Consider the following 21,421-nt stretch of genomic DNA (forward strand, 5'->3'; position numbering starts at 1 on the left):
AATGCACTCTACATGGGGCTGTCTTTGAAGACGGTTCAGAAGCTGTTGTTGTTGTTCAGCCATTAAGTCGTGTCTGACTCTTCGTGACCCCATAGACCATAGCACACCAGGCCTTCCTGTCCTCCACTCTCTCCCGGAGTGTGCTCAAGTTCATATTCATTGCATTGGTGACGCTATCTAGCCATCTCATCCTCTGCCGTCCCCTTCTCCTTTTGCCTTCAATCTTTCCCAGCATCAGGGTCTTTTCCAGGGAGTTTTCTCTTCACATTAGGTGGCCAAAATATTTGAGCTTCAGCTTCAGTATCTGTCCTTCCAATGAGCAGTCAGGGCTGATTTCCTTTAGGATGGTCTGATTTGACCTCCTTGCAGTCCAGGGGACTCGTAATAGTCTTCTCCAGCAACACAGTTCGAAAGCATCGATTCTTGGACGCTCAGCCTTCTTTATAGTCCAGCTCTCACAGCTAAGTTAAATAAGCAGGGCGACAATATGCAGCCTTGTCGTACTCCTTTCCCAATTTTGAACCACTCAGTTGTTCCATGTCTGGTACTTACTTTTGCTTCTTGGCCCTCGTATAGGTTTCTCAGGAGACAGTCAAGGTGGTCTGGTACTCCCATCTCTTTCAGAATTTGCCACAGTTTGTTGTGATCCACACAATCAAAGGCTTTAGCGTAGTCAATGAAGCAGAAATAGATGTTTTTCTGGAATTCTCTTGCTTTCTCCATGGTCCAGCGAATGTTGGCAATTTGATCTCTAGTTCCTCTGCCTCTTTGAAATCCAGCTTGTACTTCTGGTATTTCTCGGTTCACATACTGCTGAAGCCTAGCTTGTAGGATTTTGAGCATAACCCTCCTGGCATGTGAAATGAGCGCAATTGTGTGGTAGTTTGAGCACTCTTTGTCATTGGAATGTAAACTGACCTTTTCCAGTCTTGTGGCCACTGTTGAGCGTTCCAAATGTGTTGGCATATTGAGTGCAGAACTTTAACAGCATCATCTCTTAGGATTCTAAATAGCTCAGCTGTCATCTCCGCTAGCTTTGTTGTTAGTAATGCTTCCTAAGGCCCACTTGACTTCACTCTCGAGGATGTCCGGCTCAAGTGACTGCACTATCACAGTTATCAGGGACATTAAGATCTTTCCTGTATAGTTCTTCTGGGTATTCTTTCCACCTCTTCTTAATCTCATCTGCTTCTGTTAGATCCCTGCCTTCTTTGTCCTTTATCATGCCCGTCTTTCCACAAAACGTTCCCGATATCTGATTTTCTTGAAAAGATCTCTAGTCTTTCCCATTCTGTTGTTTTCCTCGATTTCTTTGCATTGTTCATTTAAGAAGGCCTTCTTGTCTCTCCTTGCTATTCTCTGGAAATCTGCATTCAGTTGGATATATCTTCCTCTTTCTCCCTTGCTTTTCGCTTCCCTTCTTTCCTCAGCTACTTGTAAAGCCTCATCAGACAGCCACTTTGCTTTCTTGCATTTCTTTTTCTTTGGGATGGATTGAGTTGCTGCCTCCTGAATAATGTTATGGACCTCTGTCCATAGTTCCTCAGGCACTCTGTCTATCAGGTCTAATCCCTTACATCTATTCCTCACCTCCACTGTATATTCATAAGGGATATGATTTAGGTCATGCCTGAATGGTTTAGTGGTTTTCCCTACGTTCTTCAATTTAAGCTGAAATTTTGCGGTAAGAAGCTCATGATCTGAGCCACAGTCAGTTCCAGGTCTTGTTTTTACTGACTGTATAGAGCTTCTCCATCTTTGGCTGCAAAGGACATAATCAATCTGATTTCAATATTGACCATCTGGTGATGTCCATGTGTAGAGTCGCCTCTTGTGCTGTTGGAAAAGCGTGTTTGCTATGAGCAGCGTGTTCTCTTGGCAAAACTCTATTAGCCTTTGTCCTGCTTCATTTTGTACACCAAGGCCATGCTTGCCTGTTATCCCGGTGATTTCTTGACTTCCTACTTTAGCATTCCAATCCCCTATGATGAAAAGGACATCTTTTTTTGGTGTTAGTTTTAGAAGGTGTTGTAGATCTTCACAGAACCAATCAACCTCAGCTTCTTCGGCCTCAGTGGTTGGGGCATAGACTTGAATCACTGTGATGTTGAATGGTTTGCCTTGGATTCGTACTGAGATTATTCTATTGTTTTTGAGATTGTACCCCAGTACTGCTTTTCCCACCCTTTTATTGACTACAAGTGCGACTCCATTTCTTCTAAGGGATTCTTGCCCACAATAGTAGGTATCATGGTCACCTGAATTAAATTCACCCATGGTTGTCCATTTTAGTTCACTGATTCCCAGGATGTCAATGTTCAATCTTGCCATCTCATGTTTGACCACCTCCAGCTTACCTTGATTCATTGATCTGACATTCCAGGTTCCTAAACAATATTGTTCTTTACAGCATCGGATTTTCTTTTCACCACCAGACACATCCGCAGCTGAGTGTCCTTTCGGGTTTGGCCCAGCCGCTTCACTCTTTCTGGCACTACTTGGAAATTCCCTCTGCTCTTCCCTAGTAGTATATTGGACACCTTGCGACCTGAGGGGCTCATCTTCTGGCATCATATCTTTTAGCCTTGTGCTACGTTCCATGGGGTTTTCTTGGCAGGAATACTGGAGTGGGTTACCATTTCCTTCTCCAGTGGACCACATTTTGTCAGAACTCTCCGCCATGACCTGTCCGTCTTGGGTGGCCCTGCACGGCATAGCTTATGGCTTCACTGAGTTACACAAGCCCCTTCGCCACAACAAGGGAGTGATCGTGCAAAATGCGCCAGCCAGACTGATAACGGGGACTGGAAGGTCTGAACATATAAGACCAATTCTGGCCTGCTTGCACTGGCTGCCTGTATGTTTCCAAGCCTGATTCACGGTGCTGGTTTTAACCTATAAAGCCTTACACGGCTTGGGACTACAATACCTGATGGAGTCCCTCTCCCAACACAAACCTACCCATACACTATGCTCAACATCTAAGGCCCTCCTCTGGCTGCCTACTCCAAGGGAAGCTAGGAAGACAGTGACAAGGGAGAGGGCCTTCTCGGTGGTGGCCCCCAAATTCTGGAATGATGTCCCCAGCAAAGCCCGCCTGGCACCAACATTGTTAACTTTTCGGCACCAAGTTAAGACCTTTCTCTTCTCCCAGGCATTTGGCAGCATAATATAAGTTTTGACTGATCCTGGAATGGCGTATGGTTATGGTTGTCTGTTTTGAGATTACTCGTTGAAGTTGTTTTAAATATATGTTCTTGTGTATTGTTCTGTTTGTGTGTTTTTTATGGAATTGGATTTTAAAATCTTTATATTGTATTTTTAAATGTTTTAATCTTTGTAAACCAGCCAGAGAGCTTTGGCTATTGGGCGGTATAGAAATTTAATAAATAAATAAAGACCAAGCAGCTGGTAAAATCCGAGAATGCTCACCTTTTGCAGAAACTTCCACAAGATGGGCATGCTATCCTTGCCACCTTTCTGCTGGACAACATGCCCCAAGTACTCAACAGAGATCCTCTTCCTGCAACTCCACATCCTGGAACAGTGCACAGTGCTGTTCTTGGGCAGCTTGGATAGGAAGGTTGCAGGGTCCCCATATATAATTTTCACCACCGGGTTGGAGGAGATCCTCTCATCCTCACTGATTTGTCGATTCAAATCCAGAAGTGTTTTATCCAGAAGCTGCTTGGAAAAGTAGGGTGCATATCTGAGTCACCATAAAAATGTATCCTCTCTCAATCAAATCAACCAACCACCATAACCCTTTAAGGCAGAATGGGAATTGGGTATTAGAGCTGATCGAAGACTCTGCTTGGTTTTAACTGTGTCTTGAATAACTGGACCTAGTAGTTCCCTTAAGAATTTTGAACAGCCTTAGCTTTCAAAGGCTGAAATGCTGGTTTATTACGAGCTATGTTGAAGTGGTATAATACAGGAAGGTCCTTATGTCTGGGGCACCAAACACCAAATATTATTTTCTGAAAGAAATAATATTTCATCGTATATGAATCCACTTGAAATAACCTTTATCATATATGCCAGCATCCAGGATTCTACTCTAACATAAAAAAAACCTGAACCCACAGTGAAGCTATGCAGATGAGGACTGTCTCAGTGCCTTCCATTAAATTCTGTCTGGAACGCAGCTCTCGGCAAGTTCTGGTGCTCATGCCAGGCACTAGGATTGCAAAAGGCAGGTTTAGCCCCATCCAATGTTGTCTCCAACTACACACCTTAACTTTCTCCCATACAAGTTCACAGCTACCACTAAGTAATATAAAGGCTGAGCTATGGGGTAAGGTTACAATGGTGAATAAACCAGCCTACCACCCTTGAAAGTGGGTGGTCTCAACCTCTGATGACTGGGACTCCTTGAGGAATGCAATGGATCTTTGTGCAGGGGCTCCCCCAGACTTGATTAGGTATTTAGTCCATTCTGTTCCCACAGTGGCCAACTGGTGCTCTGATGGGAAACCTCCAAGCAGGACATGAGCATAAGAGCACTCTCCCAGTTGTATTCCCTAGCCCGGAGGCATACTGCCCGATACTAGAGGTAATATATAACCACTGAAAGCCTGATCCACCATGATTTTGACTTATGGCCAAAGACAATATCGTTAAAGCATTTAACATCTGCAGCAGATAGAAAGGATACATTAATCTCTCTATATTTAGCCCTCATGCTGCCCAGTTTCCTCCCCATTCTTTTCTTGGTGCATGTGAGAAAGTTAGATTTTAACTGGCATGTTAGCAACAAGCATAGTAATTCCTTCCAAAGCAAGTGGATATTGCCTATTTTGCATTTCACTGGCTGAATGTTATGGCTGCTTTTGAGAAGCAGGGTCCAAACCATATCACACTTGAAAATTTATTGTCTGCACACTCAGATAAACGCATTACCACATCAACCAGTAGAAATGCATGCACATTTTTCCTGTAACCAGGGGACTATAGCACTTTATACATGTTGCTTAGCTTAGAAATGGAATACATGGGCTGGTTAGTGCACTCTTTGGGAAGCACATAATTTTTTTTACCTTTAATTCAGGAAAAATAATGGTGCCTGCAACAATTCCTTCCCAATGGTTTCTGTGCTCTTTACTGGAAAGTTGACCATCAAAGCGCACTGGCCCTACAAAATAACATTTATTGCATGTAATATACCCTCTCAATCCTCCCACCCATGCAGTTACATTGGAAGTGACAGTAGCAGCAACTGTGGTTTATTCTCAGCACTTCCTTCCCCTGTAGGGATACAGACAGCACCAACAGAAATGCCCAACCTTTTCTGCATGAATTAGCCTCCAACAGAAGGAAATCTGCTCTCTTCATTTGATTGTCAGTACAGGTAGCAATGAACTTGCTTCTACAAATCTGCTCATTAAAAGAGTAATGTGTGAATCAGTTCTAAAGCCTTAAAATGGTTCAAATTATTTTGTGTGGACTGCACATTCTTGTGATGCACAGAGGCACATTTTGTGTATAGTCAAGCCACAAGAGCAAAAGATATTAAGGGTGCAATCCTGTATGTGTTTAGACAGGAAAAAGTCCTACAATTCCCAGCATTCCCCTGCCAGAATGGCTGGCTGGGGAATGCTGGGAGTTGTGGGAATTTTTTACTGTTTAAAGATGTATAGAATTGCACTCCATGTAACTTATCCAAAGTTACACAAGAGCCCAAACACAATTAAAAAAGATCAATGCTTTTACATGTAAATGAACACTGCAATGCAATGCAAGTTATAAAAACACAGTGCTTGAAAAGTGAGGGCAATCACTCCTAGCTAGTGTTTTATTTGCTTTATCATAATTAATACTGTAACTCAGCATTACATAAACAAAGAATAGCCAATAATGCAAACAAGATTATTTTGGAAAGCTGAGAGTTAACAAAGCCGATATCAAACTCTGTAAAGAAAGCAGTGCAACTATCAAATCAGGCTAAGAAACACACACGCCACCCACCCAGAGAGATGTTACAAATTTCTAATGTTGAAAATGGGAATATTTTCATGCCCATTGATTACCCTTGGCCACTGTTGCCACCACCACCTTGAAATATAATGCCGAAGCCTATCCTGCAGATTATGACATCTTTACTGGAAACATGAGCAACAACATCGGGCAAGTTGCTCTCCTTACATTGGCCTGTGTGCTCTTTAAGAAGGCTACACAGAATGAGATGGACGATGTTAGTGGTTTCATCAGCACTCTTCCCAAGAGTATTCATCAGTTGCTCTAAGTCCTTATGAATATGCTGCAGGAAAAAGCTCACTGGATCCTGAACCTGCGGCTTTATGATCTGCAGTAGTGACTTGAATGACAAAAAGCAAGATTCAGAATGACCAATATGCAGTTCTACTACAAGGCATACAAAGTAACAGTTGATCATAAAACTAGGTCTTTGGACCAATTTGTTAAGTGATCTTCATTTACCTTTAAAATAAAGTTTTTATTTTATTTATTTTATTTACTGCATTTATATCCTGCCTTTTTTCCTCTTGCAAGGAACCCAAGGCGGCTTACATTATCCTCCTCCTCTCCATTTTATCCTCACAACAACCCTGTGAGTTAGGTTGGGCTGAGAGTCTGTGACTGGCCCAAAGTCACCCAGTGAGCTTCCATGGCTGAGTGGGGACTAGAACCCGGATCTCCCGGCTCCCAGTCCATCACTCTCACCACTACACCACACTGGCTCTCCAAGTTAAATGTCTTACTCACTAAAATCTTTGGTGAAGGCAGAACTCCACTGCAACAGATTATAATAGACACTGTGGCAGACAATCTGACAACATCAAGGACCAAACCTTTCCAACTACTAGGAAACATCACCAAATCCATGCAGCATGTTGACAGTCTTACTTTCGTCTCAGTTCTGGACTGCAGATGGCCTTTCATCACAATGTATTAGTATCAGAAATATTTCAGCGCTGGTAGTGAGCAATCACACTCGGGTTGCAATTTTGCATGCAGAAAAAGCAGGTCAGAAAATGGCTCAAAGTGAGCGACATTATAACCTTTCTGTTTGGCCAGGCAATTCACACTAAGCAGAGGCTCACCTATGAGCATTATACAGCTTGTTCTACCTAGGCCTTTGGCATGCAGGCTACGCTCCGAAGCAGGAGTGGAATGAAACCCACGCTTGAGGGCCTGGAAAAGAGAAAGCTGCTGAGACCCACCTAGATGAGCCTGAGGATGGCCTTCACTTGACTTCCTGGCCACCCTGGGGCACACCTGGAAAGGTAGCAGCCTGTGGGGGCATCTTAAGATAGGATGAATATACAGGAGCCACTCTGCACCTTATTCTCCATGCACACAAGGCACAGAACTGTGGCTGTAATACATTAAAGTGAGTTATTTCACAGTTACTTACCATGATGTGACTGCGACAAAGATCTCTGTTGTTAGCATGTGCTATTGACCCGGTTTGCATGCAATGAACAACCCATGGTTAATAAACTGGATTGTTTGGGAGTGTGTGGGAGTGAGCATGCATGCTGGTTTCCACCTGGCTGCCCACTTCCACTGTGCTAATCAACTCAGGGATGCCCTGTCCCTGGGTTGTTCTCCATGAGAGGAAGGAGATACTACCCAGAGTTCGAACCAATGGTTTGTTCTTGCATTCAAACTCTGGGTTATTTCTCCCTCAACAACCCAGAGTTCTGGGTTTGCACATCATGGAGAACCACCCAGGGGCCCATACGGTGTCTCTGTGCAGCGGAAGTGGGCGAGTAGTCGGAAGCCAGCACACTTGCCCAGTCCCAAACAACGCATAATTTGTTAACTGTGGCTTGTTTGTTGCATGGGAACCGTGTCATCATCTCCTTTACATGGTATTGGGAGGAAACTTGATTTTTTAAGTAGCTCCATTTCAGGTAAGTATCAGTTTCCCACACTGCTATGCTTTTCTGGTAGAATGATGTCATTGTAGCTTTCTTTAAAAAGAAATACCTGTGGATTTTTTGTGGCTCCCAGAAGCAATGCCAAATGAGTGAGCAAGCGGATCACAATTAAGACAGCTGGAGACATCTCCCTGTCAGATGCTATCTTGGCTCCTCTTTTTCTGGGGTCTCCAAGCACATGGCCAGTTTGTGTTCTGTCCCTTATAATCCTGCATAGAATAATGCAAAGTGAGTGTGCAGAGTTGCTAAAAAACAAACATGACACACTTTTCTGAGTTTTAAAATCTAGGATTCCTAGACACTATCCTTCAGTGATTGTCATCTCACATAGGACAGTCAATCTAAGTTTACAAAAGAAAAAAACTGGTATGGATATATCATTTGTGCATTAGTAGCCACTGATAGCCTTCTCCTCCATTTGTCCAATCCCCTTTTAAAGTCATCCAAATATGATTACTATTTCTTTTCACCAAAGTTCCAAGTATGAAAGAAACTGAAATACATCACAGAAACTTTAAAATGGGTGAATCAGATCACAGCAGAATCCTAGAATGTTAAGATACCTTCTACTTTTAAACTTGTCATAACTGGTGAGACAGAGCCTTGTTCCAGAACATATTCACCAGGAATACCTGCATGGGCCTCATCTCCCAAGCTTTTGGGAAGAACTGTTACCACATGTCCTCAATCACATATACCCGCAAACTCACATGTATACACATACCATGACAAACCCGGAAATAAAAGGATCTTTTACAGAGGTGTGGTACACACACAGCGGATTACATACTGTACTTCAAAAAATGAGGAAAGCAGCTCAATAACAATGATCAAGGGTAAACAATACAAGTTTGATTTTACCCCAAAATGTTTTACAAAAGAAAAGAACATTTGGTTAGTACACTAACCACCTAGCACTTAGAAACAGTGTGCTGAATAGTGCGTCCAACAGCAATAGTACAGATAGAGAAAGATGAAAGTGGGGAATTAAAGCTTGCTAAATAAGGATTAGGGAAAGTACTAGGGAAATGTCAAGCCAGGGCTTAGGTAGCTATATTCCACAGGGCTTTTGTTTGTATTGGCACTGAATGGGCCATGAGAAGGGCAGAAAGGTTAGATCCAGATAAATTTCAGGAGGAAAAGAAAGAGTTCAGCTGGGTGCATGAACTCAAGGGCAGTTATAGGCTTTTCCACATAGGATAAAAAAGGAATAAAACTTTTGGGATTGCACGTAGGCTGGGGTGTATCTAAGGGAACAAACATGTAGTTCCTGGGAAGAATAGAACAGAAGAAGAGCCGTGCTTAATCAGACCAAGGGTCCATCTAGTCCAGCATTCTGTTCACACAGTGGCCAGCCAGTTGTTGACCAGGAATCCATCAGCAGGACATGAGTGCAACAGCACCCTCCCACCCATGTTCCCCAGCAACTGGTGTACATAGGCATACTGCCTCTGATATTGGAGGCAGCAGATAGCCATCAGGACTAGTAGCAACTGATAGCTTTTGTTAGACTCCTGGCTACTAAAGACAGATCAGGTCGGTGTAACAGAAGCCATGGTTCTAAGCAACATTTAAATAGAGGTATGCAGAATGAAGGAGTACAATGAGGGGTGCCCAGGTGATACTTTAGCCTCCTGATATATCTTGAGTTAAGTACTCTTCAGGACTGGGCTGTGTTTCCTGCTGGGGCACTGAATTGGACTGGGGTTCTCTGACTTGGGTGGTGACTCAGTAATTAGGAAGGCTTTTGAGCCTATTCAGAAGTCCTAATCTTTGCATACTGCAGTTGACAACCTCCTTTAATTATGTGACTGTAGAAGACACACATATGTAATAGCTCCCCTACTGTCATCCAGGAGCCTCTTGTCCCTGGCAGCTTTCAAGTCTCTTGCTGCCTTTCTTTGAGCAAAATGGATATTTCAGCCAAGGTGCTAGTGGGATGACAACAAAAATATAGAACATAAACTGCATGTGCACCAGAACCATAATGGCTAAGCTTCTCAGTTAACGCTCCCTAAATAAAATATTTCATTCAACATTTAAAGAGATTGAAGAAAAGAAAACTACCGTGCTCGTTGAAAATTTGGCAATGCGATGTGGTAGTTGCCTCCTATTTCAGCGCCACAATCAACACATAGACCTAGTTGCATAGGGCGACCACACTGAAAAGGAGAGAGCAAAGATTACAAATGAGACAAATTAGGCCTTCTTGCTTCTCCCTAATATAAAGTCCAATTGTCACATGGCTACGATAATTCTCTCTCTCAAATTGCTAAGCAACTGTAAAAAAATAAGGCAAAGGTTATTTAGTTGACCTGCAAGGCAGTCTTAAACAAGATATAATCACGAAGTGCTATGCAAAATATAGTACAGACTGCATTTAAAGAAATAAACTAGAACACGGACGCACACACATACGCGTGTGCGCACATGCATACACAGAGAGTGAAAGCTCTTACCTCTCCAATAGTGCAGGGGTGGCCATTTGGACATGCTGATTTGAACAAAGAAAAAGAAAAGAAATCAACACAACGGGGATGTACTGGGTAGAGTGTTAGATGGGTCCCTTTAATGTAATGGGTCCCTTGTCATCATGTATCTTCCTTAACTAAACATTACCAGGGAGATGTCAATTCGCAACACCCAGCAATTTATAGTAAGTTAGTTTGACCTTCAGGTAATCTTCATAAATAATAGCAAAACCATATGGTTGACAAGGAAACATGAAAATTGTTCAATAACTGTTACATATGTGGAAGACTAAGAATAGTATCCAATGGTATTCCGACACAGAGTAGACGCATTGAAGTGAATGGGCCTAATCTAATTAAGACTACCACTGGATACTGCCCTAAGTGCTATTCAGTCTTTATTTCTTACAAAATAAATTGGGAGGACAGGAGACACACTATGGACTGTTATGCTGTATTAGATGGGTATAAAGGGCATGAACAATATGCCAGCATGGCTAAAAGCTCCTGCGTTTCCCAGTGTTTTTCTACTGCTGCTCTAGTTGTGTCTCGATGTGAGATCAACTTCTGGGACTTCAGTGTCTCAGCTGAATAACATCCTCCCCGCCAATGAACAAATGTCTGGCCATTCTAACAACCAACTCTATCACACAGTCTCACCACAAGAGTTCATGTAAAAAAAATCTGGATGCTTTCAAAGATAATTAGGATTCTCCACAGATTAGCACCAATCTGCTACTTGATCCCATGTCAGGAAAATATTGTGGATGGCTCCCAACTTTCCTTCTATGACTTGTGCAATGTATATTTGTAAACATTTTTACCTACTGCTTCTAGTTTCTTGGAAATAACATTCAATCAGGTTCTTTTTAAAAGGCCACATTGATACATAACCACATGTCCATTAGCCTAACTTGATACTACAGGGTAATTTGACTCGAGAGAACATAGTATCTGAAAAAAGCAATATAAATCTTCTCTGTACCCTGGAATATTTCCACTTTCAGGAAACCACAACTGAAACAATGGCTTTCCCCAGCTTGCTCCCAAAACTGGACATGGTACTTACTATACCAGTGAAGCCCTTCTGTTGCCTTCCAGTTCACAGCCTGAGCTAGTAAGTCTTCTGGCATTGTTGGCAGAAAAGCATTCTGCAGGAAAGAATGAGAATCAAAGTGATACTACAGTAACAAACAGTGAGCAGCATCTTTCTTATGGCAGTCTCTGATCTGATTGGCCCAAAAGACTTGCTAATCCCCAGATATAGTTAACACATTTTCTCATGTAACCAAAGAGAAGAGAAAATTAGGAGACTAGGGTATACCACCAGTTACTCCAAAATGCAAGGGAATTAACAGAAAAGGAAATGCAAATAATTATTTATTTATTTATTTATTTCATTTCTATACCGCCCAATAGCCGAAGCTCTCTGGGCGGTTCACAAAAATTAAATCCAAACAACACACAATAAAACAATTTAAAATATACAGAACATTAAAACCACAATATAACAATACAACCACAATAAAACCTAGCAGCAGTGCAGGAGTTTAAAATACAGATTTAAAACAACAAAGATAAAATTTTAGAAAGCTAAAATGCTAAAATGCCTGGGAAAATAAAAAGGTCTTCACCTGGCGCTGAAAGGAATACAATGTAGGCGCCAGGCGAACCTCACTAGGGAGCTCATTCCAGAGCCGGGGTGCCACAGCAGAAAAAGCCCTCCTCCTAGTAGCCACCCGCCTCACTTCCTTTGGCAGGGGCTCACGGAGAAGGGCCGCTGATGATGATCTTAAAGTCCGGGCAGGCACATATGGGAGGAGGCGATCCTTCAGGTAACCTGGCCCCAAGCCATTAAGGGCTTTGAATGTTAACACCAGCACTTTGAATCAGGCCCGGAAATGGACTGGCAGCCAGTGCGGCTGGAGAAGTACTGGCATAATATGAGCTCGCAGGCCAGTCCCTGTTAACAATCTTGCTGCCCTATTTTGGACCAGCTGAAGTTTCCGGAAAATTTTCAAAGGCAGCCCCACGTATAACGCACTGCAGTAATCCAGACGAGAAGTTATCAGAGCATGGATAACTGTAGCTAGGCTATCTCTGTCCAGATAAGGGCGTAGTTGGTATACCAGCCTAAGCTGATAAAAAGTGCTCCGTGCCACTGAGTTCACCTGTGCCTCAAGTGACAGTTCTGGATCCAAGAGCACCCCCAAACTACAAACCTGATCCTTTAGGGGGAGTGCAACCCCCTCCAGAACAGGTTGAATATCACCTAGCCGGGCAGACGAACCACCCACTAACAGTACCTCCGTCTTGTCTGGATTGAGTTTCAGTTTATTAGCCCTCATCCAGTCCATTACCGTGCCCAGGCACTGATTCAGAACAGTCACTGCCTCACCTGGTTTTGATGTAAAAGAGAGGTAGAGCTGGGTGTCATCTGCATATTGATGGCACCTCAGCCCACACCTCCGGATAACCTCCCCCAGTGGTTTCATGTAGATGTCAAACAGCATGGGGGATAAAATAGAGCCCTGTGGAATCCCATGGCACAATTGCCATGGCACAGAGCAGTATTCCCCCAGCACCACCTTCTGGAATCGGCCATCGAAGTAGGAGCGGAACCACCGTAGTGCAGTGCCTCCTACTCCCAACCCAGACAACCTATCCAGAAGGATACCATGGTCGATGGTATCGAAAGCTGCTGAGAGGTCCAGGAGAATCAACAGGGTCACACTCCCCCTGTCCCTCTCCCGGCAGAGGTCATCCCACAGGGCGACCAAGGCAGTTTCCGTTCTAAAACCAGGCCTGAAGCCCGATTGAAATGGATCTAGATAATCCGTTTCATTCAAGAGTGCCTGGAGCTGTCCTACAACCACCCGCTCAAGCACCTTGCCCAGGAAGGGGATGTTGGCCACTGGCCTATAATTGTTAACATCCTCTGGGTCCAGGTTAGGCTTTTTCAGGAGTGGTCTAATTATTGCCTCTTTTAAAGCGGCAGGCACCACTCCCTCTCTCAAGGAGGAATTTACAACCTCCTGGACCCAGCCGGACAACCCCTCCTTGTTTGATTTAATAAGCCATGAAGGGCAAGGGTCAAGCACACAAGTGGTCGATCGGACTTGGCCAAGCACCTTGTCCGCATCCTCAGGCCTCAGTAACTGAAACTCATCCAATACAACTGGACCAGACGGTGCTCTGAACGCCTCTACCAATGGAACTGCATTAATGGTGGTGTCCAATTCATGACGAATCTGAGCGACTTTATCCTCAAAGTGCCGTGCAAACTCGTCACAGCGTGCTACCGAGGGTTCCACCGTCTCTCTCCCTGGCCCAGGATGTAACAGGCCGCGAATAAAGTAGTAATGTTTAAAGGAATGGGCAGGAATGCTAAAGGAAAGCTCAGCATTAGGGATGGGTGAACATGTGATGTTGAAGCTTGATGAGGTTCTCCGAATTCCTCCGCGAAGCTTGTTTTGCCTCGTTTGCGTCCCTGGGCGTCTTTATCCGATTGGGAAAAATTCACATTTTCCATCAGGAAAATGAGCGTGCCCAAAATGCACACTTTCCCTCCATAGGCTAAAGCATGAAAATGTGGACTGGGGGGCGGGGGAGTGCACACTTGCTCAAGTGTGCAATTCTGAACGCAAATGCAAGTTTAGAAAATTGTGAAAATTTTCCAAGACTTGCACTCCTGCTCGCGTTCAGGGTTGTGAATGAATGAAATTCTCATACATCTCTACTCAGCATACATTTCTTTACCTGCATGGTGTTGGGGGAGAATGCCAGATTTCTTAGAGGTTCAAGTATTCGATTCTGTCCAGACAGCAAAACAGCTGCAGTGTGAACCGCCATTTCAATCACTATCCTCTTGTGACTGGATTCCTGGGGGCTCAGTGTCAGTGAGGGCAGACTGTTGGCCACAAGAGAGTCTGCAAAGGCTTCCAGTTCTGGAGAAGGAAGAACTTTGGAGTTCTGGATGAACGCCTTAAGAACATCACATTGCTGAAATAAGAAGATTTTATTTACTTTTTAACAAAACAGTAAATTTGTCAGCCACACTCAAAAGACCCACTTCACTCTTTACATGAAGTATAGTCAACTATGGTAATTGAACATTTGGAAGGAGATGAATAATAATGTATATAAGTAGAGACAGATTTTCAAATGAAAGCTGCTGAGGAAAACCACAACCAACCTTTGCACAGTCCTCCGCTGTTTCATTACTATTGTTGACAGCTCAAAGCTCCCTCTCTCCCCAAGAAGCAGCATTTGTGGGCAAACCAACATGCTATCTGGCACCAGAGCAAGGCATTTACCTTCTGCTTTGGCTGAAGACTTGGGTCCTTGCACCCATACAGAGATGTCAGCTCTCTGAAGACAGCTAAGAGAAAATGAACAGCTTGTCCAGATTTGGAGCCATTACATGCCTGAAAAGACACAAGTTACTAAAACTTGAGGAAGGGGTGGGTAGGAAAGACTACTGACAGTGGAACTTCCATCTTTGTTTGGTAGCAGTTACTGATATTAATGAAGAGGACAACAGTAAACCTACGCAAGCATGAAATTATATCCATACAAGGGCAGCCTTGCAAACAGATCCACAAAAAGTTACTCCATCACTTTAAAAAACAAACAAACTAGTGCACTAGTACACACATATCTTTATTAGAAACATTTGTGGCCTTAAAAGGAAACTAACCAAACCAAACCACTTTTTTAAAAGGTCACCTGGAGGCAATCCGTATTTGGCATAGGCAGCCAGGCAAGAAACTGTTTGCAGACTGTTCCAAAGTCATATTTAGTATGATTCCCTTAACTGGATCAAGTTATTGCAATGGGCATTTCTCCATGCACTCTTAAGTTTCTCCCTGAAGGTAGCCTCCAACCCCAACCTAGAACACCATATGAAGCATGCCACAAAATGGCACAGGTGAAGGAAAGGTACTGATTACAGGATAACTAAAATCAATGTTTCTAGTAGAATGTGCAGTGATCAAAGCTCAGATCCTATTTGCTACTCTTGTTGTTCCAGTCAATGCAAGAATGGCTTGTCCCTCGAACTATTTTGAAAAGTGGTATATAAATACTGTAAAACATAATTCTGGTGCTCCAATCATGGATGACTGACACTTGCTGAAAAGACCTTGGAGAAAGTTATCAGAACACTGATAGACGTTTGTTTGGGCAAGAGACAAGTAAAAAGGCAAGAAAACCTATTTAATCCAGCCCAGCTATAGGAAGGGAGGGAGGGAGGGAATGAAACATCAACAGGAGCGTATGACACCTTAAATGCCATTTTTTGCTAAAGAAGCAGAGAGGGACCTCTTCAGCTCTGCCCTTATCTGGACAGAGATAGCCTAGTTACAGTTATCCATGCTCTGATAACCTCTTGTCTGGATTACTGCCGTGTGTTATACTTGGAGCTGGCTTTGAAAATGGTCCAGAAACTTCAGCTGGTCCAAAACACGGCTGCGAAACTGTTAACAGGGATTGGCCAACATGATCATATTATGCCAGTACTTTTCCAGCTGCACTGCCTGCCAGTCCGCTTCTGGGCCCAATTCAAAGTGCTGGCATTAACTTTCAAAGCCATAAACAGCTTGAGGCCAAGTTATCTGAAGGATCGCCTCCTCCCATATGTACCTGCCTGAACCCTAAGATCATCTTCAGAAGTCCTTCTCTGGGAGCCCCTGCCAAAGGAAGTGAGGCAGGTGGCTACCAGGAAGAGGGCCTTTTCTGCTGTGGAATGAGCTGCCTAGAGAGGTTCACCTGGCATCTACATAGTACTCTTTCAGGTGCCAGGTGAAGACCTTTTTATTTTCCCAGCATTTTAGTGTTCTAGTCTTTTAGCTTTGCTGTTTTAAATCTGTTACTGTATTTTAAATCTCTGCATTGCTGGTAGGTTTTATTGTGGTTTGTACTTTTATGTTGTAGTTTTAAGTAGGGCTGTGCGCAGACCCCCCCCCCCCCTTTGCTTAGGATGCTGATGTGGACCTTCCAAAGCGGCCCCGCTTCACTGTGGACTGATTCAGACCCCATCCACTTCAACTCGGATCCGAATCCAAAGCAAGATTCAGACATCAAATCACTCGTTTTTGATGTTTTCCCATTGACTTACATGGGAAAACCCAAACGGCCATGATATTTGGTGAACTCTCAGCCCCCATGGAGAGGTGTCCACGTGCCAAATCTCAGGCAATTTGGCCAAGTAGTTTTTGTGAAATTTTATTGATTCCACAAAAACTCTCAAAGCAAGGAGCTGTAAATTTTCACTGCTTGCGCAGAAGTCCATAACATTTGGGGAACTCTCAGCCCCCCTGAGGGGATCCCACCTGTCAAATTTCAGACAGTTTGGTCCAGTAGTTTTTGTGCTAGGCACAGGTGAAATGTGCTGTTCTCAGAAACTCAAACCAAACTCAGAAGGGATAGTAAGTTAGGTGTATTGAAGCAGAGGTCACTATCCCTAATCTCTGCTGTAGGTTTCTTTGAAGTGCAAATAACCCTTTCCCCAGTACTTCCTATTCAAAAGAATCACAAGCTCAGGCTCTCTTTGACCGAATACACACATTACCTGGTAGGCAGGCTGGCAAAATAGTTTGTTTCTGTAGTAATGTGCTTTTTTTTTTCTAAACATACACAAAATGAATATTTTATATGTATTTTATATTTTAATTAAACAAAATTTAGCCACATGACACCTGCCAAATTTCAGACAGCCCCTGCCAAGATCCCAAAGAAGCCTCATATTGGGCGGGCTTGTTTTGCCACACAGTGGAGTAGTATTGGAATAATAGAAATTAATAAATGTGTGTGTAGTGCTTTGCCCACTGTATTGCAATGTGGACGTGTATAGTGCTTTGCTTGCTCACAACACAAGCACACACACAGACATAAGACACACAAGAGCAAAAGTATTTTATGACGCATTTTGTGGTTTTATTGGGCAGTACAGAAATTAATAAATAAATAAATAAATAAGAGCTGTGCTGATCAGAAGAAAGGGTCTTACCTTCATGGCTGCTGCAACACCATCTGTCTGGCATTCCATCATTGCTTTTCCCATAGCATCACGCACCATTCTGTAGTTGTTGCCACATACCAAGAATCGATCAATCTGATCGTGCTCATGCCTCTGAGGCCACAAAATACAAAGAAGTCCCATCTTCAAAAAGTGTGAATATGAAAACAAATTCTAAAGAATGTGTTTATAACTACAGAATCTGCCTAACAAAAGGAAGATCTTGCAGTTGGATTTCAACCTTTAAGAGTTTGAAGTTGTCTATAGAGTAATTAGGCACAGGTCTCTGGGTCATTCAGTCTGAGCTACCTGACATAAAGCAGGATAGCCTATATTTTAAAGCATCCTTGATAGATGCCTGCCCAGTCCTTCTGTGCCATGCATTCTGCTTAGAGAGCCAAGTCTCAATATAAACCAAACAAATGCCTTTTATTTTTCCAAGTTCCCTCTTACCACCCAACTCCATTTGGCCCTCCTGTACCAAGCCAGTGCCCATTAATTAGCATCTAGAAGTTGTTAATGGTAGAGATAGATTTGCAATACCTGTTGCTGTTGAATTATTTCTAATGGAAATACCCAGTGACACTGATTTTCACTGGAAAGCCTCTGCGTGAATTCCATCCCATACTGGTCGGTAAGCTTTCGAACAAGGTAAACTCTACACCAGTCATTTTGAATCCTACAGCAGAATTGCATCACTTCTTGCAGGTAGAGTTTCTTCTCTGTTTCATTACTATCATCTGCAAAGAGAAGGGAAATGAAGGCTTAGGTCCTAGCTATGCTCAGCTATCGATAACTTTTTAAGAAGCACTGAAGAACAAACATCTTGTAAAGGTTTGCATTTGAAAGGGCAGAACACACTCAAGTGGCAGGACAGAAAGCCTACAGAACAACAAAAGCAGTGTTTTATTTTTCTGTTAAATATGGACACAGAGGAAAGTTCCATCATATAAATAATCTATCAGTAAAAATTGTCTCATACACCAGTTCTTTGGCACATTTCCATTCCCTGCGGTCTCTATAATCCCACTTGCCTGAGGTTCTATGAAGTTCAAAGAGCAGCTCTGCGGCCCTATCCATACATAGTCGGGTCTTGGCCACTCCCTGCAAGTACTCAATGGTGGATTCTTGAGAGATTTCTTTGCTACTTCTGCTCCACTGTAAATACTCTTTCAAGAAAAGCCCATTCTTTTGGAGATGCTCTATCTTGCTTTCCTCAGAGAAGGCTCCTGGTTTCTCACAGATCGAATCCTGGAAAAAAGGAATTGTATTTCCAATTTCAACTAAAATATTTCATACCATAGTGCTAAAGCTCTTAAGTTAAGCAATTTAGTGCCAAGGAAACTGCTGGATGAAAATTAAGCTAGTCTACATAATTTACTCTGCTTCCTAGTGATTGCATTTTTTGAACCCCCCCCCCCCCGAATATTTTGGTCAAGACCAGGCTACCTAAAAGATCTCCCATACGAGCCTGCTTGGTTCTTAAGATGTTCTGGAGAGGCCCTTCTTTTGAGAAAGCTGCCTTCAGAGGTGCATTTGGTGGTGACCTGAGAGAGGGCCTTTTTGATGACTGCTCCTATGCTGTGGAGTTTCCCTCCCAAGGCAGGCTGGGTTTGCTCCCTCTCTGCTGTCCTTTCACTGGCAGGCAAAGACTGCTTTATTCAAGAAGGCCTTTAGCACGTGAGTCTGTTGGGTTGGGTGCTATTTTTTATTCTGTAATTGTTATGTTTTTATTGTATTTTAATGTATCCTTTTATTGTTTTAATCAATTTTAATTGTGCCCGCAAGCCCCCTTGAATGCCATTGTTTGATAGAAAGGTGGGGGTACAAATCAAATAAAAGTGAGTGAGTGAGAGAGTGAGTGAGTGAATGAATGAATGTATAAATAAAACAGGGAGGCAAGGCAATACTATAGGGGCAGGAGAGGAAGAAGTGGAGATGAAGGAGCTGCTGAACCCAAAGCCCTTCCAGGCTTACACCGGCCAGATGTGGGCAGCAGCGGTGGTGGGGAGAGCAGCTGGAGATAAAAGAAGTACACTAGCTTCAGAACAGGTATACTTTATCCTCCGCCATGGGGAAGACTGTCTATTCTGCATCTTTTCCATGATTCTCCCTCCACACATTATTTCATTATATTGCAAATCTCTTCCAATCTTTTCTAATCATTTGGGGCCCAAATGGGGCAAAAAGTGTGAGGGTTATAGCCCCAAATGGCCCAAAACATTTTGCTGCTGAGGTGAAGGACAAGTTGTCTCCTCCCCCGTCAGCCCCTTTCCATATACAGAAGCTGCCTAGACTAGCAGAGGTATTTTACTCCAACATTGGTGATAGGACAGCATCCTCTACTTCAGCTAAGAGCAGCAGGCTAGCCGAGGGGGTGCAGGGCAGGCTACCTGGAAAGCACAGCTCCAGCAGAGAGGTACAACCAGGGGAATACTGCTGCTGCTGCCATCTCCATACCCCCCAATATCAGTCACCTGAGTCTACCACCTCACTCTGCCTAATGGCACAGCCAGTGTGGTGTAGTGGTTAGAGTGTTGGACTGGGACTTGAGAGATCCAGGTTCTAGTCCCCACTCAGCCATGAAGCTCACTGGGTGACATTGGACCAGTCGCTGACTCTCAGCCTAACCTACCGCACAAGGATGTTTTGAAGATAAAATGGAGAGGAGGAAGATAATGTAAGCTGCCTTGGGGTCCTTGAAGGAAAACAGGTGGGAGGGCTAAACTTTCTGCTTTTTAAAGTAATGAAAATAGCAAAGAATTTGCCATCATGTGAATCTCCAATTACCGAAATATGCACATTTTTAGTGATCCCGTAAAATACACAGTACTCTTTAAACTGATGCGAACACAAAAGCTGTGGTACAGGCTTCATTTTTGCAGAGCAAGGAAAGCTACTTTTCCTGTACCTGATCCAGCAGTTAATAGCTTGGTAAATATATAACTATAAGGGAGGGGGGACTTGGCTGAAGTGGAAAAGCCTGTTAACTCTGTTTTTCTTACTTTAGTTCTTTTCCTTAGTTCCACAGAAGTCAATTAAGCAGTGGAATGGACTAAAATAGATCTTAAGCAGCTTCTGGTCTAGTCAATTTCCTTCCAAAACATGTGAGGAGGATACAATGACAGCCCTACAATACTTCCTGCATGTTTCTGAAAAGGTAAAGTCTGGACACAACCTAAGATTTTCCAGAGAAAATCAAAGACCACAGTAGCCATAGCATAGGGCATAGAAAAGGTGGAACAAATGCAGATTTTTAAAACAAAGAATTAACTTAACTTATTTCCTTTTAAGAGGGGCAGCACACTCCTTTTGAAAAACAACTCTGATACAATTATAAAGGAATTTGTTTTCTAGAGACTTCAAATATACAGTTCCCATTGGCCAAGTTACCCTCTACAAAAAAAGAAGAGAAGATTGGGAAAATATAGTTACCTCAAAGCAGTTGACAAAAAGCGTATACAGTTCTATTTTATCTTCTTTGTCTTGGATGCAACTTGCTTCTACTTGTGATAAATATGTTTCTATATAGACCTTTACATAATCGAAGCTATGGAAACAGAGAAACCTCCCCTTATTAGTGAATAAACCATGTACTTCTACTGATACTAATCATATTCTAAACCTGAAAAGTGATCTCCATTTGAAACACATTTCAAATGCAACTGTATTTGGGGGCGGGGGGCGGGGTTACAGCAGTTTCTGAAAAGTGATAGTTGAGCTCTTGTGAGGACCACAGGGACTTCAAGGGAACTAGAGCATCAATTATATTAACACAGAACGGAAAGCAGGATGCATTGCCCCAGCTCACATATCCCAGGTAAAACTCCTTACCTGTATTTTAGGAGTAACTTTAGCACCACAGAACGGATTACAGGAGTTTTATCCACCACATCATCAAAAGGGGACAGAGATTTCGTATGCACAGCAAACTCACCAAAACCTAGACATATATTGCAATTCAGTTTAGAGAAATAATGAAGTCAGTTCATTAAAGGTAGGGCAATTGACAGGGGTATGAGAGCATA

The 21,421-nt window shown here is 43.0% G+C and overlaps 1 protein-coding gene across 12 annotated transcripts in view; it reads right to left on the reverse strand.

The window, feature by feature from the left end:
• The window catches only part of LOC146353922 (E3 ubiquitin-protein ligase RNF213-like), a 138,390-nt gene that overhangs the window by 11,674 nt on the left and 105,295 nt on the right, over positions 1-21,421 (reverse strand). For 7 of the 12 annotated variants that reach the window (XM_084837661.1, XM_084837658.1, XM_084837659.1 and 4 more), the window contains 14 exons: positions 21,228-21,336; positions 20,829-20,943; positions 18,428-18,644; positions 17,937-18,133; positions 17,385-17,537; positions 14,692-14,802; positions 14,135-14,377; positions 11,445-11,526; positions 10,364-10,398; positions 9,972-10,066; positions 7,954-8,113; positions 6,145-6,316; positions 5,040-5,134; positions 3,433-3,684 (listed from right to left, as the gene is read on the reverse strand). In XM_084837661.1, the coding sequence (XP_084693787.1) occupies positions 3,433-3,684; positions 5,040-5,134; positions 6,145-6,316; positions 7,954-8,113; positions 9,972-10,066; positions 10,364-10,398; positions 11,445-11,526; positions 14,135-14,377; positions 14,692-14,802; positions 17,385-17,537; positions 17,937-18,133; positions 18,428-18,644; positions 20,829-20,943; positions 21,228-21,336 (2,036 nt within the window). Of the gene's footprint in view, positions 1-3,432; positions 3,685-5,039; positions 5,135-5,777; positions 6,317-6,480; positions 7,153-7,953; positions 8,114-9,971; positions 10,067-10,363; positions 10,399-11,444; positions 11,527-14,134; positions 14,378-14,691; positions 14,803-17,384; positions 17,538-17,936; positions 18,134-18,427; positions 18,645-20,828; positions 20,944-21,227; positions 21,337-21,421 lie in introns of those variants that run through there. The other 5 variants (XM_084837660.1, XM_084837665.1, XM_084837664.1 and 2 more) reach the window with 5 other exon arrangements.

This window comes from Heloderma suspectum, chromosome 2, assembly GCF_057233095.1.
Source record: "Heloderma suspectum isolate Gila_16-S chromosome 2, 16-S_ref, whole genome shotgun sequence".
Lineage (NCBI taxonomy): Eukaryota > Metazoa > Chordata > Lepidosauria > Squamata > Helodermatidae > Heloderma > Heloderma suspectum.